The sequence below is a fragment of the Rhopilema esculentum genome, chromosome 17 (assembly GCF_057945365.1).
Source record: "Rhopilema esculentum isolate cy_ngs chromosome 17, ASM5794536v1, whole genome shotgun sequence".
In the NCBI taxonomy this organism is placed as follows: domain Eukaryota; kingdom Metazoa; phylum Cnidaria; class Scyphozoa; order Rhizostomeae; family Rhizostomatidae; genus Rhopilema; species Rhopilema esculentum.
In genome coordinates this window covers 4,003,840-4,024,211 of record NC_142831.1, presented here as the reverse complement: position 1 = coordinate 4,024,211, position 20,372 = coordinate 4,003,840, and the positions used below count along the sequence as shown (strand labels likewise).

The 20,372-nt window shown below is 34.1% G+C and overlaps 1 protein-coding gene across 1 annotated transcript in view; it reads right to left on the bottom strand.

Moving 5' to 3' along the window:
* LOC135683009 (protein AMN1 homolog) overlaps window positions 1-20,352 on the bottom strand; it is a 41,874-nt gene extending 21,522 nt beyond the window's left edge. The window contains exons 1-6 of the mRNA XM_089113549.1: window positions 19,829-20,352; window positions 18,684-18,828; window positions 17,268-17,457; window positions 16,875-16,899; window positions 16,130-16,186; window positions 15,635-15,830 (exon numbers count right to left, since the gene is read on the bottom strand). Coding sequence (XP_088969675.1) covers window positions 15,651-15,830; window positions 16,130-16,186; window positions 16,875-16,899; window positions 17,268-17,457; window positions 18,684-18,828; window positions 19,829-19,999 — 768 coding nt within the window. The 5' untranslated portion in view covers window positions 20,000-20,352 and the 3' untranslated portion in view covers window positions 15,635-15,650. The remainder of the gene's footprint in view (window positions 1-15,634; window positions 15,831-16,129; window positions 16,187-16,874; window positions 16,900-17,267; window positions 17,458-18,683; window positions 18,829-19,828) is intronic.
* Window positions 20,353-20,372: the final 20 nt, after the last annotated feature.

Genomic DNA, 20,372 nt, shown 5'->3' with positions numbered 1-20,372 from the left:
CTATCTTGAGCGTCAACTAGTCCTTAAAGAAGAAATGAAATCATTGAAAGAAGAAAACCGAAAATTAAGAGAAGAAAAGATGGCAGAGTCGCTAAGCAGTCAAGCGATTATTGAGTCTTTGGAGGAGCTAGTTCAAGAGCAGAAAGAGGATCATGAAATTATGGTGCAGAAACTACAAAATGAGGTAAGAAGAATTTAATGTCAAGTTGTTAGAACTTCTCATGTTATTTTATGCTTGATGATAGACTAAAGTAGGATGTATTTTGAGTTTGCAAGTTATACAATCAGCTGAAAGAAAAAAGTAACTGGTTGATATAGCATTTAGATTTCGTTAAAGCAAATAAATTTCTTTACAGTTGAACATCGCCAGAGAGCGGGAAGCAGCACAAAGTGGACAAATTTGTGAATGGAAGCACCAAGCTTTGTCCGCCAATGAAAAACTCTCAGAAAGCAATGCAAAGATTAACACACTTGAAAAAGAAAAGGCTGAACTGGAAATGAAAGTCAAAGAAGTCAAGGGGAAAGTAATGATGCTTGAGGAAGACGCTTCTAACAATTTGACAAAATTGAAGGAACTGTCCAATGAAGTGGCAGAGTGGAGAATAATAGCTGAAGAATCTGGGGATAGATGTCTGTCACTGACAAAGAAGGTAAGCCACATAATAACACTCAATAACAATGTAAAGCCAATTAGGCAAAGAGTGGCACACTTGTTTTTTAATTTGGCAAAACAAATATTTTCAGGCAATAGCTTGATGTCCCAAGCCCCATAATAGAAAACTGTTTCTTTCATATACACAAATATGAAAGAGGGGAAACAAGATTTAACGGGTTAGATTAAAGTGAAGAACACTCAAGATTAGTGTTGGTTAAAGCGAGTTACATTTGTGATATTATGACGAAACAAGATATTCCAGGAAAAAACATGAGGACTTGTTCCGTTCGCAATGAAAGGAAGATCACCTTCATTGGTTGACACTAGTGTCTTTACTTTGCTGAAAATTTTCCATGTCAATAACCAAAAAGAGAAATATATTTTATGATGTTTTTTTCCGGAGAAAATCAATATATAAATTTTAAAAACATTCAGCAGATTACATAACGCAAGTCTCGAATATTGATGCAAATTTTAGTGCTTGGTTAGAGTTTCTAATGCAACGCTCTTATTTGTTTTGAATTGATTTCGTTTTAAACTTAATACAATATTTAGCAGTTGTTAATTTTCAAACTAATTCTTAGCTTTTAGAGACGGAGCAACAAGAGAAACTAATCATGCTACAGCTATCCGAGAAAGAACACAGAGCTGAAAAGCTGCAGCAAGCGACAGTTCTTCTAGAGAATGAGGTCGAAAGCACCAAACAACAGCTCAGGGCGACTCAGCAAAGCCTTAAAGAGGCAGACGATAACTACAAAGAAGCATCCTCGAATTTGATGGAAATGACTTCTGAAATGTGCTGTTGGAAGACACAAGCTGAAGACTTAGAATCGAAGTTATTGGTCATGGAAGGAAACGTAAGTTGAGTTATAGCTTGTTGACTGGATATGAATACCTTTGTTTTTCTAATAAACGCATAAAAAAGATTCTAATAAATTCTAAAGAAAAACTGTTTCAAAGTAATTAATTATTTACACATCACTGTTGTTTCAATTTCCAGAATAAAACAGTTGAAGAAGACAAGAACAAATTACTGAAAACAATGATTGTAGAGTATCAGAAACATCTGGATCATAGTCTTGCAATGAAATCAGACATTGCCTCATTGAAGTCGAAGAAAGAAGAACAGAGAGATAAAATCAATGAACTTGAGAGTGAAAACCAGATGCTCATGCAACAGCTCAAGGAGTCAAACGAAGAAGGAGAGAAGGAAAAGAATTCAAAGTTTTTGCTGGAAGAAGAGCTACGTGTCGTGCGTGATGAGAATAACGAGCTGAATGACGTCATCCATCAACTTAACCAGAGTCTTCACAAAGCGAAGAACAGGCGATAGTGGAAGAAACTTGTGTCTTGTTCATGAATAAACATTTTTCTTAAACTGATAGAGACGTGTATACATAAAAAATTATACTTTTTTACCATGATGTAACATCACGATTTGATCAATTATATTGGTTTATTTACAGACAAAATGTTTTTTATTTGTTTCCAGCTATTTAATATGGCACCTAGAAGTGTGTCAGTATTTAATCAGGGTGTGAACTCCCTTATAGTCGCTGTTTTCCATTTGTTCAAAATTAAAAAAAATTTCAGATTGCATAGGTTAAAATCCACAGTAGCAAAATACATTCTGAGATATTTTTGGTATCACAAAATTTTAAAATAGCAAGAAAAAGGTGGAACAACTTTCTCCAAAATAAACATTTCCATACAGAATTGCATCTCGTTGCTATTAACAACAAGGCTAAAAACTGAAGATCAGAAAGGACGGTTATCCATTAGGAGATGAAGGCTTTACACTGGAATTACAAGATAAAAAAAATCTTAAAGCGCCTTTGCAATATATCAATGCCTAGCTGAATGTCATAATGACGAAACTGAACTCAGGAACGTGAGTAGTTGGGAGGGGGGGGAGCCATTGATTGCGAACGGCGCATTCCTGATTTATGAAATCTTTTATTCGGAAATATGGTGCATCGATTGGACAAAACAACCATATATGCTGACAAAGCTCCCGAGAGCGGGGCAAGGGGGCCTCGTGGTCTAGGGGGCCTCATAAAGGAGCGAAATCCATTTAAAGAATAGAAATTATCAAACGTAGCAAAAGTATTGCTAAAAGTGACATTAATGTTTCAAACGATTGCAAGAAAATGACTTGGGATATATTTTGAAATTGTTTTGAGCTTATTTGAAGTGCTATGTTGCAAAAATTTTTAGCACGCACCGCTCGCAGGGGGCTTCATATTACCGTTTTGCTCCAGGACCTCTGAATCCTTTCGGGGGCCTTGTATACTGGTCTACAATTCAGTAAGTAGTGACCAAAATTCGTTTCAGTATGCAGTGCATACGAAAGGTTTACTGAATTCACTTTGTTGCAATACACTAGCAAGGCGTCTGCTTCGTATGTAGATACCTAGGAAAATTGATTGAACCGGAACAGTTTTTAATGATTTAATGGCATATATTGTAGCAACTGGGCTTTAATAAATTATTGGGTATAAGACTTTCAATTTCTGGTCATGTTCCAACTGTCCATACCTCAAAGAGATCCGGACAAAACCAGCTCAACGGCAATCGCTTGTGTGCAATCAAAGAAACATACCTAATTTGTAGGTGCAGTGATCACTTTCTTGACTGATAAAAAGGTTTTGTGCAGTGATGAATGAAATGTTAGTGCAGTGAAAAAATTATTTATATACATGCCGTTATTGCAGGCACATTTTATGCAACTAAATATGTACGTTTCGTGCGGTACTTCATGCATAATAACGATAACATAGTTAACAAATAAATTTATCAAACTACTTTATTTCATTCTGGTACTCAATTCATATGCTTACTATATTATTGTAAATTTTATGCAATTTCTAAAAAATTCAAAATTTCTTGACAATTGGAAAAAATTGATAGCCCTACAAGATGAAAAATGGCGTGGGTAGCAAAAACACAAAAACTCAATTCTTATCAAAAATTTTTCAAAAATTTTTATCAAAAAGAGCAGCAATGAATTTTCCTTGAAATCAAGTACACAAATAATTTCAAAATTTGACCGCATATCAATTTCAATTTACCCTTTAAACAATATCTGATATTATCCTAAATAAGAGTCGTACGTAAGGTGCTTATAGATGGTTTTTTTTCTGTCATTTTTCGTGCAACTTAGAAAGTGCTTAATACGAATACTTTAGTTTCATCAAATCCAATTGTGAAGTTTTACAGTTCCTAAGGTTTACGCAATGTAGAACGCACAATATTTCTAGTAATAAATTATTCATTAAAGCGCAGTAAAATCTTAATCAGCTTACCTACTACATCAAAAAACGAACATATTCTGAACAAAGGATACTTCTAAAACAATGCAACTTCCAAAAAAAAACATCCACAAACAACAGCCATCTGAAAAAACGTACACATCCAAATAACGAACATATTTTCAAACAACTAACACCCTCAAATTTGCAGACACCGCCAAGCAACAAAAACAAATGAGCAACGAATACCTTGAATCAAAGGACACTTTACCCTGTGTGCCAAAACCACAAAATTTCGAGCGCATAAATAAAAAGCCATGCGGAGAAATGAAGCTCGAAATAATTTGGGTCTGGTACCCGGGGTAAGGACACATCTTCAAACACTCTTAAAGTAACAAAAACCTCTAAACAACGGATAACATTAAACAATGTCAGATAATTTGCCCCTAAAAACTCTTCATCTGTCAATGAAATATACTAGCCACCTTAAAATAACGGACATCTACACTGCTCTTAACGGTCTTAAACGGAAAATTATTCAAACTTTGCTGAGCAGGTTTGGCCTCAAATATCCTTGAAAATTGTTTAAAAACAGAGGAATTCATTCTTAACCAATCCATCTTTTAATGTTGCATTCCCAAAAAATTTTCAATACTATGCACTCAATATTGTCCTCGATTTTTAGCATGCAAAAATAATTTAGAGTAAGTTGTCACTAAAAAAAGTGGCAAAAGAAGGTCGTCATTATTTTCAAAAGTTTTTAAAAAATAGCAAAAGGCAGGGAAATACTGTATTGGTAACATAAGATTTTACCTGCCTAGAAATCAGAGCCTAGGTAGGCCTTTAAAGTTTTATTATAACGTCAAATTTGATTGGAAACCAATCAAATGACGTCACAATAAATCAAAATGCAATAAAAGCGAAAAATTCCCATACAACTTCACACTTGATTTAAAGTGCCGTTCTGAGCATACGATCAGAGCTAACTACCGAGTGATACTACGAAATTTTCTATTGCTGTTTACATAAGAATCAGCAATGTCGAACACAAGTCGAAGAAGACCGAAAAATGGGTACGTTGAGGTGAAAGGCGAGCTGTCCAAAATAAGACTGGATATGCAGGCGTTAGGCGGAAAGCTGAACACGGTTGAGAAAGACAAGGAAAACCTTCGCTGCATCAACCATGCACTGCTTGAAAAGATCAAAGAAGAAGCAGACAAGGACTATCCATTCAAGGTTAGTAATTTTTATCTGCCACAAATGAAAGGTGCAAAGAATAAAGTAAAGAAAGAAAGAAAACCCATGTATTTATCAAAAATTATCCACATATGACTCTCTAAGTATAAATAACAATTGTTTATATAATGATTAAAGAGTAAACCATAAAAATAATCATATCTATTAAAGAATATGTAAAAATTGAACTTTAACAACGAGTGGCATGATAATTGAAGCAAGCTATAAAGTTTTAGAGAAGTTTCATTCATAGAAAAGAACTATCTTATCAAAGTTAAGAATCGATAAATATTATTTTGGTGAGATAGTTAAAGTATTGATTTGATTTCATTCTTAGATATTTCTGCTGAAGAAAGATCTCATGATGGAGCGTGAGAGATCCACACTTACGAAACAAAAATTGGTCGAGAACCAGATCCTTACAATACTGATTCAAGAATACTTTGGGATATCCATCGAAGAAGATGGAAACAAAATTCCATTGAAAAGAGAGAGTGTTGCGAACATCCTCAAGGTGAGTTCAAATTTAGAAAAAATTGAGCAAAGTAGAAGCGACATTCTAGTCATGGTAGCTCAATAAAAGCTGAATAATTGAAACAATTGAAAAATAAATTAATTTTGAAGTCAATTACAGATTGGATTCACTTTTGATTTTTAATTTATCATTACGCAATGCATTTTATTTTCAAGGATAATACACATTTTATTTTATATTTTCAAATTCAAGAAAAAGTAGCTTTAGTGCAATTATTAATTTGATGCTATAGTCATATGAATACAAAGGTCTTTACTTTTTTCAATAGCTTGTCAAGAGCAAATGTGATGAGGAAAAAGAACTGCTCAGACTGAAAATTGGGGACTATCTTGAGCGTGAAATAGTCCTTAACGAAGAAGTGAAATCATTGAAAGTAGAAAATCGAAAATTAAGAGAAGAAAAGATGGCGGAATCGCTGAGTAGTCAAGCGATAATTGAATCTTTGGAGGAGCTAGTTCAAGAGCAGAAAGAGGATCATGAAATTATGGTGCAGAAACTACAAAATGAGGTAAGAAGAACTTGATGTCAAGTTGTTAGAACTTCTCATGTCTTTGATGCTTGATGATAGACTAAAGTAGGATGTTTTCTGAGTTCGCAAGTTATACAATCAGCTGATACAAAAATATAACTGGTTCATACCCCATTTAAATTTGGTTAAAGCAAATGAATTTTTTTAACAGCTGAGCATCGCCAGAGAGCAAGAAACAGCACAAAGTGAACAAATTTATGAATTGAAGCAGCAAGCTTTGTCCGCCAATGAAAAACTCTCAGAAAGCAATGCAAAGATTAACACACTTGAAAAAGAAAAGGCTGAACTGGAAATGAAAGCCAAAGAAGTCAAGGGGAAAGTAATGATGCTTGAGGAAGACGCTTCTAACAATTTGGCAAAATTGAAGGAACTGTCCAACGAAGTGGCAGAGTGGAGAACAAGAGCTGAAGAATCTGGGGATAGATGTCTTTCACTAACGAAGATGGTAAGCCACTTAATAACACTCAATTACAACGTATGGCTACTTAAGCAAAGATTGTCACAGTTGTTTTTGAATTTGGCAAAACAAATAAGTCGATATGTTTTCAGGCAATACCTTAATTTCCCATGCACCACAATAGAAAATTTTTTCTTTCATTCACACAAATACGAAAGAAGGGAAAAAGATTTCTCGGGTTAGCTTAGAAAAAAGGATACTCAAGATTAGTGTTGGTTAAAGCGAGTTACATTTGTGATACGATGAGAAAACAAGATATTCCAGGAAAAAACACTAGGACTTGCTTTGTTTGCAATCAAATGTATGTTCATCTTCATTGGTACAAATTCTAAAAGAATTCAGCAGATTACACAAGAACAAGTATCGAGTATCGATATCGATACACAATTTAGTGCTTGGTTAGAGTTTCCAATGCAACGCTCGTATTTGCCTTGACTTGATTTCGTTTTAACCTTAATACAATACTTAGCAGTTGTTAATTTTCAAACTTATTCTTAGCTTTTAGAGACGGAGCAACAAGAGAAACTAATCATGCTACAGCTATCCGAGAAAGAACACAGAGCTGAAAAGCTGCAGCAAGCGACAGTTCTTCTAGAGAATGAGATCAAAAGCACCAAACAACAGCTCAGGGCGACCCAGCAAAGCCTTAAAGAGGCAGGCGATAACTACAAAGAAGCATCCTCGAATTTGATGGAAATGACTTCTGAAATGAGCTGTTGGAAAACACAAGCTGAAGACTTAGAGTCGAAGTTATTGGTAATGGAAGGAAACGTAAGTTGAGTTATAGCTTGTTGACTGGATATTAACACCTTTGTTTTTCTAATAAACGCATAGTTTCAAGCAAACTAATTGAATTATTACAGTAGCTGCCTTCTTAAAAACAAGCTAACAAATTTATAACATACAGCATCGCAAATGATAAGTGCTATAGTTTTAGATATACGATCTGCTTTCATACATCTCTACAATGTTCTTTACCCCTTCTTCAAATCTTAGTGTATATTATTTCTTTTTTGATTCAAAGTGTGGCGGGCATTAACATAATACGTGCCTCACGCCTCCTACTTGCCAAACTGATTCAGAAATAAGTAATCTGATGTTTCTGATACAGTAAATTTTGTATCACAGTAATTTGATAGTCCTTGTATTGTCTCAAATGCACTGTTATTCAACTTTGCAGAATAAAACCCTTGAAGAAGAGAAGAACAAATTACTAAAGACAATGATTGTGGAGTATCAGAAGCATCTGGATCATAGTCTTGCAATGAAAGCAGACATCACTACATTGAAATGGGATATCGATGAGAAGAGAAAAAAGATAATTGAATTCGAGATTGAAAACCAGGTGCTCTTGCAACAGCTTAAGGAGTCAAACGAAGAAAGAGAGAAGGAAAAGAATTCAAAGTTTTTGCTTGAAGAAGAGCTGCGTGTCGTGCGTGATGAGAATAACGAGCTGAATGACATCATCCATCAACTTAACCAGAGTCTTCATAAAGCGAAGAACAGGCGATGGTGGAAGAAACTTGTGTCTTGTTCATAAATAAACATTTTTCTTAAACTGATAGAGACGAAAATACATAAAAAATTTTTTAACAATGATGTAACCTTACGATTTGATAAATTATATTGGTTTATTTACGAAGTAAACGTTTTTTATTTGTCTCCTGCTATTTAATATGGCACCTATAAGTGTGTCAGTATTTAATCAAATTATAAAGGGTGTGTCCTCCCTTATGGTCGCTGTTTTCCATTTGTTCAAAATCAAGATAATATTCAGATCATATTGCACAGGTTGAAATCCACAGTAACAAGATGCATCCTGAGATATCTTTGGTACCAAAAAATTTGAAAAAAGCAAGAAAAAGGTGGAACAACTTTCTCCAAAATAAACATTTCCATACAGAATTGCATCTCGTTGCTATTAACAACAAGGCTAAAAACTGAAGATCAGAAAGGACGGTTATCCATTAGGAGATGAAGGCTTTACACTGGAATTACAAGATAAAAAAAATTACTTAAACTTAAAGCGCCTTTGCAATATATCAATGCCTAGCTGAATGTCATAATGACGAAACTGAACTCAGGAACGTGAGTAGTTGGGAGGGGGGGGGGGAGCCATTGATTGCGAACGGCGCATTCCTGATTTATAAAATCTTTTATTCGGAAATATGGTGCATCGATTGGACAAAACAACCATATATGCTGACAAAGCTCCCGAGAGCGGGGCAAGGGGGCCTCGTGGTCTAGGGGGCCTCATAAAGGAGCGAAATCCATTTAAAGAATAGAAATTATCAAACGTAGCAAAAGTATTGCTAAAAGTGACATTAATGTTTCAAACGATTGCAAGAAAATGACTTGGGATATATTTTGAAATTGTTTTGAGCTTATTTGAAGGGCTATGTTGCAAAAATTTTTAGCACGCACCGCTCGCAGGGGGCTTCATATTACCGTTTTGCTCCAGGGCCTCTGAATCCTTTCGGGGGCCTTGTATACTGGTCTACAATTCAGTAAGTAGTGACCAAAATTCGTTTCAGTATGCAGTGCATACGAAAGGTTTACTGAATTCACTTTGTTGCAATACACTAGCAAGGCGTCTGCTTCGTATGTAGATACCTAGGAAAACTGATTGAACCGGAACAGTTTTTAATGATTTAATGGCATATATTGTAGCAACTGGGCTTTAATAAATTATTGGGTATAAGACTTTCAATTTCTGGTCATGTTCCAACTGTCCATACCTCAAAGAGATCCGGACAAAATCAGCTCAACGGCAATCGCTTGTGTGCAATCAAAGAAACATACCTAATTTGTAGGTGCAGTGATCACTTTCTTGACTGATAAAAAGTTTTTGTGCAGTGATAAATGAAATGTAAGTGCAGTGAAATAATTATTTATATACATTTTTACATTCATCGCGGGCACATTTTATGCAATTAAATATATACGTTTCGTGCAGTACTTCATGCAAAATAACGATAACATAGTTAACAAATAAATTGATCAAACTAATTTATTTCATTCTGGTACTCAATTCATATGCTTACTATATTATTGTAAATTTTATGCAATTTTTTAAAAAATTCAAAATTTCTTGACAATTGGAAAAAATTGATAGCCTTACAAGATGAAAAATGGCGTGGGTAGCAAAAACACAAAAACTTTTCAAAAATTTTTATCAAAAAGAGCAGCAATGAATTTTCCTTGAAATCAAGTACACAAATAATTTCAAAATTTGACTGCATATCAATTTCAATTTACCCTTTAAACAATATCTGATATTATCCTAAATAAGAGTCGTACGTAAGGTGCTTATAGATGGTTTTTTTTCTGTCATTTTTCGTGCAACTTAGAAAGTGCTTAATACGAATACTTTAGTTTCATCAAATCCAATTGTGAAGTTTTACAGTTCCTAAGGTTTATGCAATGTAGAACGCACCATACTTCTAGTAATAAACATTTCATTAAAGCGCAGTGAAATCTTAATAAGCTTACCTACTGCATCAAAAAACGAACATATTCTGAACAATGGATACTTCTAAAACAATGCAACCTCCAAAAGAAGACATCCTCAAGCAACAGCCATCTGAAAAAACGTACACATCCAAATAACGAACATATTTTCAAACAACTAACACCATCAAATTTACAGACACCGCCAAGCAACAAAAACAAATGAGCAACGAATACATTGAATCAGAGGACACTTTACCCTGGGCGCAAAAACCACAAAATTTCGAGCGCATAAGAAAAGAGCCATGTGGAGAAATGAAGCTCCTACGCTCATACGCTCCTACGCTCATACGCTCATACGCTCCTACGCTCATACGCTCCTACGCTCATACGCTCCTACGCTCCTCCGCTTCTCCACTCCTATCTTTGATTCCCACGCTCGAAAAAATTTGGGTCTGGTACCCGGGACAAGGACACATCTTCAAACACTCTCAAAGTTACAAAAACCTCTAAACAACGGATACAATTAAACAATGTCAGACACTTTGCCCCTAAAAACTCTTCATCCCTGTCAACAAAATATACTAGCCACCTTAAAATAACAGACATCTACACTGCAATAACGGTCTTAATCGGAAAATTATTCAAACCTCGCTGAGCAGGCTTGGCCTTAAATATTCTTGAAAATTATTTAAAAACAGAGGAATTTATCCTTAACCAAGACATCGTTTAATGTTTTGCATTCCCAAAAAATTTTCAATACTATGCACTCAATATTGTCCTCGATTTTTAGCATGCAAAACAAATTTAGAGTATGTTGTCACTAAAAAAAGTGGCAAAAGATGGTGGTCATTATTTTCAAAAAAGTTTTAAAAATAGCAGAGGGCGGAGAAATACTGTATTGGTAACATAAGATTTTACCTGTCTAGAAGTAAGAGCTTAGGCCCTCAAAAACTCTACTGTAACGTCAAATTTGATTGGAAACCAATCAAGTGACGTCACAATAAATCAAAATTCAATAAAAGCGAAAAACCCCAATACAACTTCACACTTGTGCCGTTCTGAGTTTACAATCAGAGCTAACTACCGAGTGATACTACGAGATTTTCTATTGCTGTTTACATTAGAATCAGCAATGTCGAACACAAGTCGAAGGAGGCCGAAAAATGGGTACGTTGAGGTGAAAGGAGAGCTGTCCAAAATAAGATTGGATATGCTGGCGTTAGGCGAAAAGCTGAACACGGTTGAGAAAGACAAGGAAAACCTTCGCTGCATCAACCATGCACTGCTTGAAAAGATCAAAGAAGAAGCAGATAAGGACTATCCATTCAAGGTTAGTAAATTTAATCTCCTACAAATGAAAGGTGAAAAGAATAAAGTAAAGAAAGAGAGAAAACCCATGTATTTATCAAAAATTATCCACATATGACTCTCTAAGTATAAATAACAATTGTTTATATAATGATTAAAGAGTAAACCATCAAAATAATTATGTCTATTAAAGAATATGTGGAAATAGAAATTTAACAACGAGTGGCATGATAATTGAAGCAAACTATAAAGTTTTGGAGAAGTTTCATTCATAGAAAAGAACTGTCTTATCAAAGTTATGAATCGATAAAAATTATTTTGCTGAGAAAGTTAAAGTATTGATTTGATTTCATTCTTAGATATTTCTGCTGAAGAAAGATCTCATGATGGAGCGTGAGAGATTCACACTTACGAAACAAAAATTGGTCGAGAACCAGATCTTTACAATACTGATTCAAGAATACTTTGGAATATCCATTGAAGAAGATGGAAGCAAAACTCCATTGAAAAGAGATAGTGTTGTGGACATCCTTAAGGTGAGTTCAAATTTAGAAGAAAATTGAGCAAAGTAGAAGCGACATTCTATTTATGATAGCTCAATAAAAGCTAAATAATTGAAACAATTGAAAAATAAATTAATTTTTAAGTCAGCTACGGATTGGATTCACTTTTGATTTATATTTATCATTACGCAATGCATTTTATTTTCAAGGATAAAACACATTTTATTTTATATTTTCAAATTCAAGAAAGAGTAGCTTTAGTGCGATTATTAATTCGATGATATGGTTATATGAATACAAAGGGTTTTATTCTTTTAAATAGCTTGTCAAGAGTAAATGTGATGAAGAGAAAGGTCTTCTCAGGCTGAAAATTGGGGACTATCTTCAGCGTCAACTAGTCCTTAAAGAAGAAATGAAATCATTGAAAGAAGAAAATCGAAAATTAAGAGAAGAAAAGATGGCAGAGTCGCTAAGCAGTCAAGCGATAATTGAGTCTTTGGAGGAGCTGGTTCAAGAGCAGAAAGAGGATCATGAAATTATGGTGCAGAAACTACAAAATGAGGTAAGAAGAATTTGATGTCAAGTTGTTAGAACTTCTCATGTCTTTGATGTTTGATGATAGACTAAAGTAGGATGTATTTTGAGTTTGCAAGTTATACAATCAGCTGAAAGAAAAAAGTAACTGGTTGATATAGCATTTAGATTTCGTTAAAGCAAATGAATTTCTTTACAGATGAGCATCGCCAGAGAGCAAGAAGCAGCACAAAGTGGACAAATTTGTGAAATGAAGCACCAAGCTTTGTCCGCTAATGAAAAACTTTTGGAAAGCAATGGAAAAATTACCAGGCTTGAAAAAGAAAAGGCTGAACTGGAAATGAAAGCCAAAGAAGTCAAGGGGAAAGTAATGATGCTTGAGGAAGACGCTTCTAACAATTTGGCAAAATTGAAGGAACTGTCCAACGAAGTGGCAGAGTGGAGAACAAGAGATGAAGAATCTGGGGATAGATGTCGTTCACTAACGAAGATGGTAAGCCACTTAAATGTTTTTGAATTTGGCAAAACAAATAAGTGGAAATGCTTTGAGGCAATACCTTAATTTCTTATGCCCCAAAATAGAAAATTGTTTCTTTCATATACACAAATATCAAACAAGGGAAAAAAGATTTCTCGGGTTAGATTTGAGTAAAGAATACTCAAGATAAGCGTTGGTTAAAGCAAGTTACATTTGTGATATGATGAGAAACCAAGATATGCCAGGAAAAACATTAGGACATGTTCCGTTGGCAATCAAATGTATGTTCACCTTCATTGGTACAAATTCTAAAAGAATTCAGCAGATTACATAAGAACAAGTATCGAGTATCGATATCGATACACATTTTAGATTAAGTGCCAACTGCAACGCTCTGTCATTGCCTTAATTTTGTCCAAATACAATATATAGCAGTTGTTAATTTTGCAACAAATTCTTAGCTTTTAGAGACGGAGCAACAAGAGAAACTAATCATGCTACAGCTATCCGAGAAAGAACACAGAGCTGAAAAGCTGCAGCAAGCGACAGTTCTTCTAGAGAATGAGGTCGAAAGCACCAAACAACAGCTCAGGGCGACTCAGCAGAGCCTTAAAGAGGCAGGCGATAACTACAAAGAAGCATCCTCAAATTTGATGGAAATGACTTCTGAAATGAGCTGTTGGAAGACACAAGCTGAGGACTTGGAGTCGAAGTTATTGGTAATGGAAGGAAACGTAAGTTGAGTTATAGCTTGTTGACTGGATATTAACACCATTGTCTTTCTAAAAAATGCATAGAAAAATATTCTAATAAATTCTAAAGAAAAACTGTTTCAAAGTAATTTATTATTTACACATCACTGTTGTTTCAATTTCCAGAATAAAACCCTTGAAGAAGAGAAGAACAAATTGCTAAAGACAATGATTGTAGAGTATCAAAAACATCTGGATCATAGTCTTGAAATGAAATCAGACATTACCTCATTGAACTCGAAGAAAGAAGAGCAGAGAGATAAAATCAATGAACTTGAGAGTGAAAACCAGATGCTCATGCAACAGCTTAAGGAGTCAAACCAAGAAGGAGAGAAGGAAAAGAATTCAAAGTTTTTGCTTGAAGAAGAGCTACGTGGGGCGCATGATGCGAATAACGAGCTGAATGACGTCATCCATCAACTTAACCAGAGTCTTCATAAATCGAAGAACAGGCGATGGTGGAAGAAACTTGTGTCTTGTTCATGAATAAACATTTTTCTGGAACTGATAGAGACGTGTATACATAGAAAATTATATTTTTTACCATGATGTAACATCAGGATTTGATAAATTATATTTGTTTATTTACGAAGAAAATGTCTTTTTATTGTGTCTAGCTATGTAATATGGAACCTAGAAGTGGTACTGTATGTAAATAGATTATAAGGGGTGTCTAAACCTTTATGGTAACTGGTTCAAAATCAAGAAGATTTTATGCACACCTATTAGAATCCGCAGTAGCAAAGGTGCCATTCAATACATCTGTGCCACCCATTTTGAAGATACACGAAAAGTGGGAACAAGTGAACATTATTGCTTGGAAAATTTTCTCCGAATATTAAATTTCCACTCAGTATTGCCTCAACTTGTTATTACCAACAAGGCTGAAACCATGCTGATGAAAAACAGAATATTGTGCTTTTATAGTTCAAGACATTAGCTCAAATGCAAAATTTTTTACAGGGACATTCGCATATATACATGCTTAACTGCTCGGTGCCGATAAATGTCTAACTGCTCGATGTTAGCAGTTATCACACCTTATGCCAGACCGGTAAACAGTGATTTTCATTACATGTCTCACTGAACGACTTTGTGATGAAACAGTTCCAAGGGGCGTAGATAGGTTGTTGGGTATCATTGGATACGAAAAACGTATATCTGGTGAGTGTATATGTGGTAGTTTGACTTCAAAAAAGTGTGAAATCTTTACCATAAACCCTGACGTCATGGATTTCCATTGCAAAATCTTCAAAATCATAAAAAATGGATCTCGGATTTAAATCACCATGCTGAATTAAGTAAATATTGAAAATTTCGTGTCTTTTTGTCTGATTGGATGCGAGTTACTACGTTTTTTAATATTTAGATATTCTAGATCCCACTGTGGGTCTCTTAATGCATACAAACGCTTTAGTCACAAGAATTTCATAGTTTTGAAATTCCCACATCTCTGTATTCTTCTCAGTATTCAAATTGGTTTGTTCTTGATGATGGTTCTGTTGTTTAAGGGCCACAGGGTTGCATGTCTCAGTGGTATCTCCTTGTGACGTACATTAAGTACCAAAAAATTCGGTAGGGTTTTTTTCAGTGAATCAGGGCAACCAAAAATTAGTTCCACCAATCCTTTTTAAACCGAAATTTTTTCTTACCGAAATTTTTAAACACTAGAAAAATCTCGTTTTACATGATGGATTTCAAAAATAGCAGAAAAGTTTCTTGATATTGTCTGAGTATTACTATATATCGATCTTCAGTTTCTGCTTCTCCTTTATCATTAGAAAAAAAGATATCTAGCTCATCTTCACTTTCTTCTCATTCACCATGATGCCTCTACTGGGTCTTCCATTTCTCTGAATTTCAACATTCCAGCAGTTTCAATTTGAGTGCCTCATAAACACATAAACATTGACATTAAAAACGTTAATGTGAACAAAACTTACCCGATAGTCGTATATGCTAGTACACTGTCCAGCTTAATTGACGCATTGCTCGCCCAAGCAGTCCAATCATTTCTCTCGATCTTTCAGTGGTCAGTGGGCATCCATGAAAAATCAGGATTCGAATATTTGGGCATGAATTAACAATCAGCTCTATGCCGTTATCAGTAACATCTTTGCAGTAACCAACGTGTATCTCCTACAAAAATGATTCCAGCTACAGAATCTTCTTCATAGGTATATCCAGTCTAAGTTGTTAAATACTTGCATAGATTACTCGCAGCAACCAAGCAGTCAATTCTTGATCTATTTTTCAAACAATTCTCGACATGACAAGACATGACATGACAAGACATGACATGACATGACATGACACGACACGACATGACATGACATGACATGACATGACATGATTAAGCTTGGATGATTAAGCTATCTAAAATAATTTATTTGTTGGTATCTTACAATACACCATAATTAAAAACAGTTCATACTCACCACTAATGAGCTGGTGCAGCAACCAAGTGAGATGAATTCAAGACCTTTGTCTGAGACCTAGAAATGAGAAATTTCTGCTTAACAATCATCTGATCCAGTGGATGAGATATAGTGTTAACAAGGTCTTTTTCACTTGACTATAGAAATTTCTTTAATTCCTTTGTAAATAATTTTTACTGCCACTTGTATGAAAGAATGAAGGGATTTCTTTAACAACTTTCCCTCCAGCAACTGTGAGACCATTTTTTTATAACTGATTCTAGCATTAGGGAGAATGAAACGTTGTAACTTGTATCAGTCATGTAGATTAAGAAAGTTGAAGTATTTCAATAATGCTTTGGAATGCTTCTTTTGGCTCTTAAAACATATTATTCTCCTAGCATATTTTATTTGTTCTTACAATATCAGCATTTTGCTTTTATTATCTAGGTGTCAAAACCACCAGTTTATTCCAATCATTCCAGTTCCAATCATATAATCAGCAATATTAGCTAGTTCAAAAATGATATCTTTTTCCAGTGTTTTGATATTTGAGAGTAAAATAAACTAGTGCCATCATGTAAGAGATTGAGTTCAATTAATTCAGAGACTTCAAGTGAACACTGATACTTAGAAAAACAAGATGAGAACAAGTACACCCCCTTGATGCACTCTGCTCTTAAATACTCAATAAAAAACTAAAATGAATCCATTATTGTATTTAAAATTCCTTGTTTTCAATATTCTATGATTTAAAGACCTGTACATGAAGCAAAAACATTATCGTAAAACTGTAAAAAATGAATTTCAAAGATAGCAATTGAAGAATTATGAATCATTCTTTTTTCAAAAATTTGGTTTGAGAGTTAATAACTCTGATGCCCTGAAACAATATAGCAGCATGTATGCATTTTGACAATTTTACCTCATATCTGCCAGCAACCCCGGAGAAACCAAATTTGCATTTTTTCTAGCTTACATACTAAAGAGACTTCTGATACCAGGTGTAAAAAATTTGTTTCTAGGAAAAGGGGACAATGGCATATTGTCTTTAAAAAAGACAATTCACTTGGGATCCAGGGATTATAACCTCATGGCTAGTTATGTCAAAAAGGCACTGCTAGCTTAAAAACATCATAAAAACAAAGGATAGGGCTACATTTTTGGGCAACATTTTGCTATATTTTCAGCAGATTTGTCTGTAATGAAACTGCATCCTTCCAAGTTTAGCTGGGTTAGGTTTGGACAACAGGATGTTAAGCTTGAGATGGCAGAATCATTTATCAATTCACACCTCCTTAAAAAAGCAATTTCCAGCAGTTTGCAGCTTTGGGCTAGCATTTTGATACCTAAAAATATTATATAATATTCACCAAAATAAAATATAATATTTAAAAAAAATTTAGACAGAAAAATGTAAAATGAATGACTGTTCAGACTGAATAACCCTTGTGGGGACAGTGTCAAATTTGGAGGGGCAAAGCAGCTTATTGACCAGTGGCTTGTACAATACAATCTAGTGCTTCACATTCTATACAATTTCAAAACTGAGATTATTCTTAAAAAGAAAAAACATCGTTTTCTTGGAAAGATTGTGGTAGAAAACACTAGACCATTGGTAATGTATATTTAATTTGCTAATGTATATATACATATACATATATATATATAAATACTATCAAAAGCTCATGCAACGATTATGATAAAAATAATATAGATTTACTGATGAAGACTTGGTCAAAACGTTTAAGCAATAGTGTTTTTTCTGAATATCTATATATATATATCTTATATATATATCTATGAATATCTATTTATATATGTTGGCAGTATGGATTGATTTCAAAATATACTAATATCTTGAAGACAATTAAGGCTAAAATATAACAGGCCAAGACAAATGCTTTTTGATCCTAGTATGATGTATAACTAATTCCTGATCTATCTATTTTAAACAAAAACATTCTTTTTTAATATTTCAACTTTAATTAACTTATATACACTTTATTTCTAATCCTAGCAAAAATCTACATCCTAAAATACTAAGACCATGTCCTTTCTTCAAATTAAAAAGTTTCTGTCTCTTTCCTCTTGCACATAATGACTTTGTTTGTTAAGGAGAATTATTTTCAGGTAAAAGGGAAATGAAAAGCACTTAACATGCATGCTAATTCTAAGGTTCCTAACAAGAAATCAACAGAAAATCAAAATATAGCTGATGATAAGAAAGTTACTCTGTTTATGCTCAGATGCAAATTAAATTTCATATCTATTGATCAGCATGAAGTTTCTAACATGTTTGCCAAAAAAATCTTTTGAAATACATTTGAAAAAACTTTTCTTATTTTTTCTTGAAAAAAGCGTGTTTTTAAACACATTTTTAGAGAGAGTTTTGAAGAATTTTAAATAGAGAGAGTTTTAAAGAATAGTGTTGCATTTGTAATTGCAGCGGGGACCAAACCATAAATGAGAATGACAAAACTCTCTCTGTAATTTTTACCACCTCTTTAGAAGTTATAGGAATATAGTTATAGTAATGCTTCTCATGATAAATCAAAAGAAAATCCTTAGTCACCTTCTGATGAAATATTTTGTCTGTTTCCTTTTAGAGCATTCAAATCCAATTTCTTTAACTTCTTGCATTTACATACTTCTTTAAGCCCAGCATCAGTAACTTCTGAATGTGATAAATCTATTTCAATGACATTTCCATGCAGAATCTACGGATAAGAATTTCACAGAAACTATGCATATTTCATAACTTCAGTTAATCATATTTGATAAGATTAACTTAATTTTAGGATGGCATTGCAACTTTGTTGGGTGATTTACCCACTATATTACTTTCTTAATAATGCAACTAAATCTTGACAAGTGCATTTCGGCAAAAACTTCCGTATAGACAAAGTTATCTCTACACTATCTACTACCTCCCACAATATACCTTCTCCCCTGTGATTACCTGTAGTGTGTCATCATGCAACAACCTTGCTTGAAAAACTGGCCAAATATGAGACGGCTGGTTACATGAACTTGAGAATTTGATATGGAATCATCCATCTTTATCGTAAACAAAATGTTAGTCATATGACTAATATTTTTTGCTCGCTTGCCTACCACTATCTGATCCAAAAGATTAATTAAAAACTGGGACTGGGCAACCTGTAAATGCAACGTATGCTACACTTAATGATTCTATTGTAAATTTGTATTTAAAAATTATTAAAAATTGTTGATTTAATATGTATATTTTGTAAATAATCGAATTAGACAAGTTACGTTATTGTAGCTTAAAATTATATATATTCGAATCACAAACAAATCACTCCAAAGAACTATTGTTGGCCGTTGAAATAAGATTAAAGAATTACTGACAAAATTTTAGTAATGGGTTTTCTTACAGTATTCGCATATTATCATAAATATTACATTTGTAGTAGATACTGTTTTAGAGCCTAGTTTCAGCATATTCAATCACTTTATTCATGAGATTTCAAATCATATGAATTGGCTGGAAATGAACTGGTGGCGGCAACTGGGCGGCCTGACCGGGATGCCGTTGACAGCGTCGCTGTTTTTTTCGTTATATATTTCAAAAGTTTGCATATGTTTGTGTCATTCGCATTTACAGACCAGTCTTACCTTCGGATTTTGCTGATACTGTGGATACTTCTATTCTAGGAACACTTGCAAAATCTTATGCAAACACAACCCACTCACCTTTCCTATGTTTTCATCAGACAGGCTCCCTCTTTTCGACACCAAATGAAGTAACTTATCTTTTACCTCTTCTGGGAGTAATTCTATTTCGTCAATATTATCTTCTACTTTCTCTGCAACCTTGCGAATACAAAGGTTGAGCAGTTTGCTGGGAACGTAAACACTCGCCATGTTTATTTGTCTGAGCCTCTCTTCCGTAGAAGAAAAATTTCGCGCGATTAGGAAACTTGTTCCCAGGACCCTGCAGGAAGCTCGATATCTTCTATTCAGGAACAACTTCGTGTTTTGTACATTTTCTAGAGAATACTGAAACTGATAAACGCTTAGACGAAGAGAAACGGAAAAATTTCAAGTTCTGGAATTAGGGTTAATCCTGAGAAACGGAGAACTGATTTTGGGCTTCTTGTCTTTGACCATTGAGGAAAAAAGCTTTTTCAATTCAGATTTTTCAATCAAATATTCAAGGAAGGTAGTTAAAATAGCCTCATGATCCCTTTTTCAGACACATTTTTAACTATAAGGTAATCTACTTATTCAATAATAA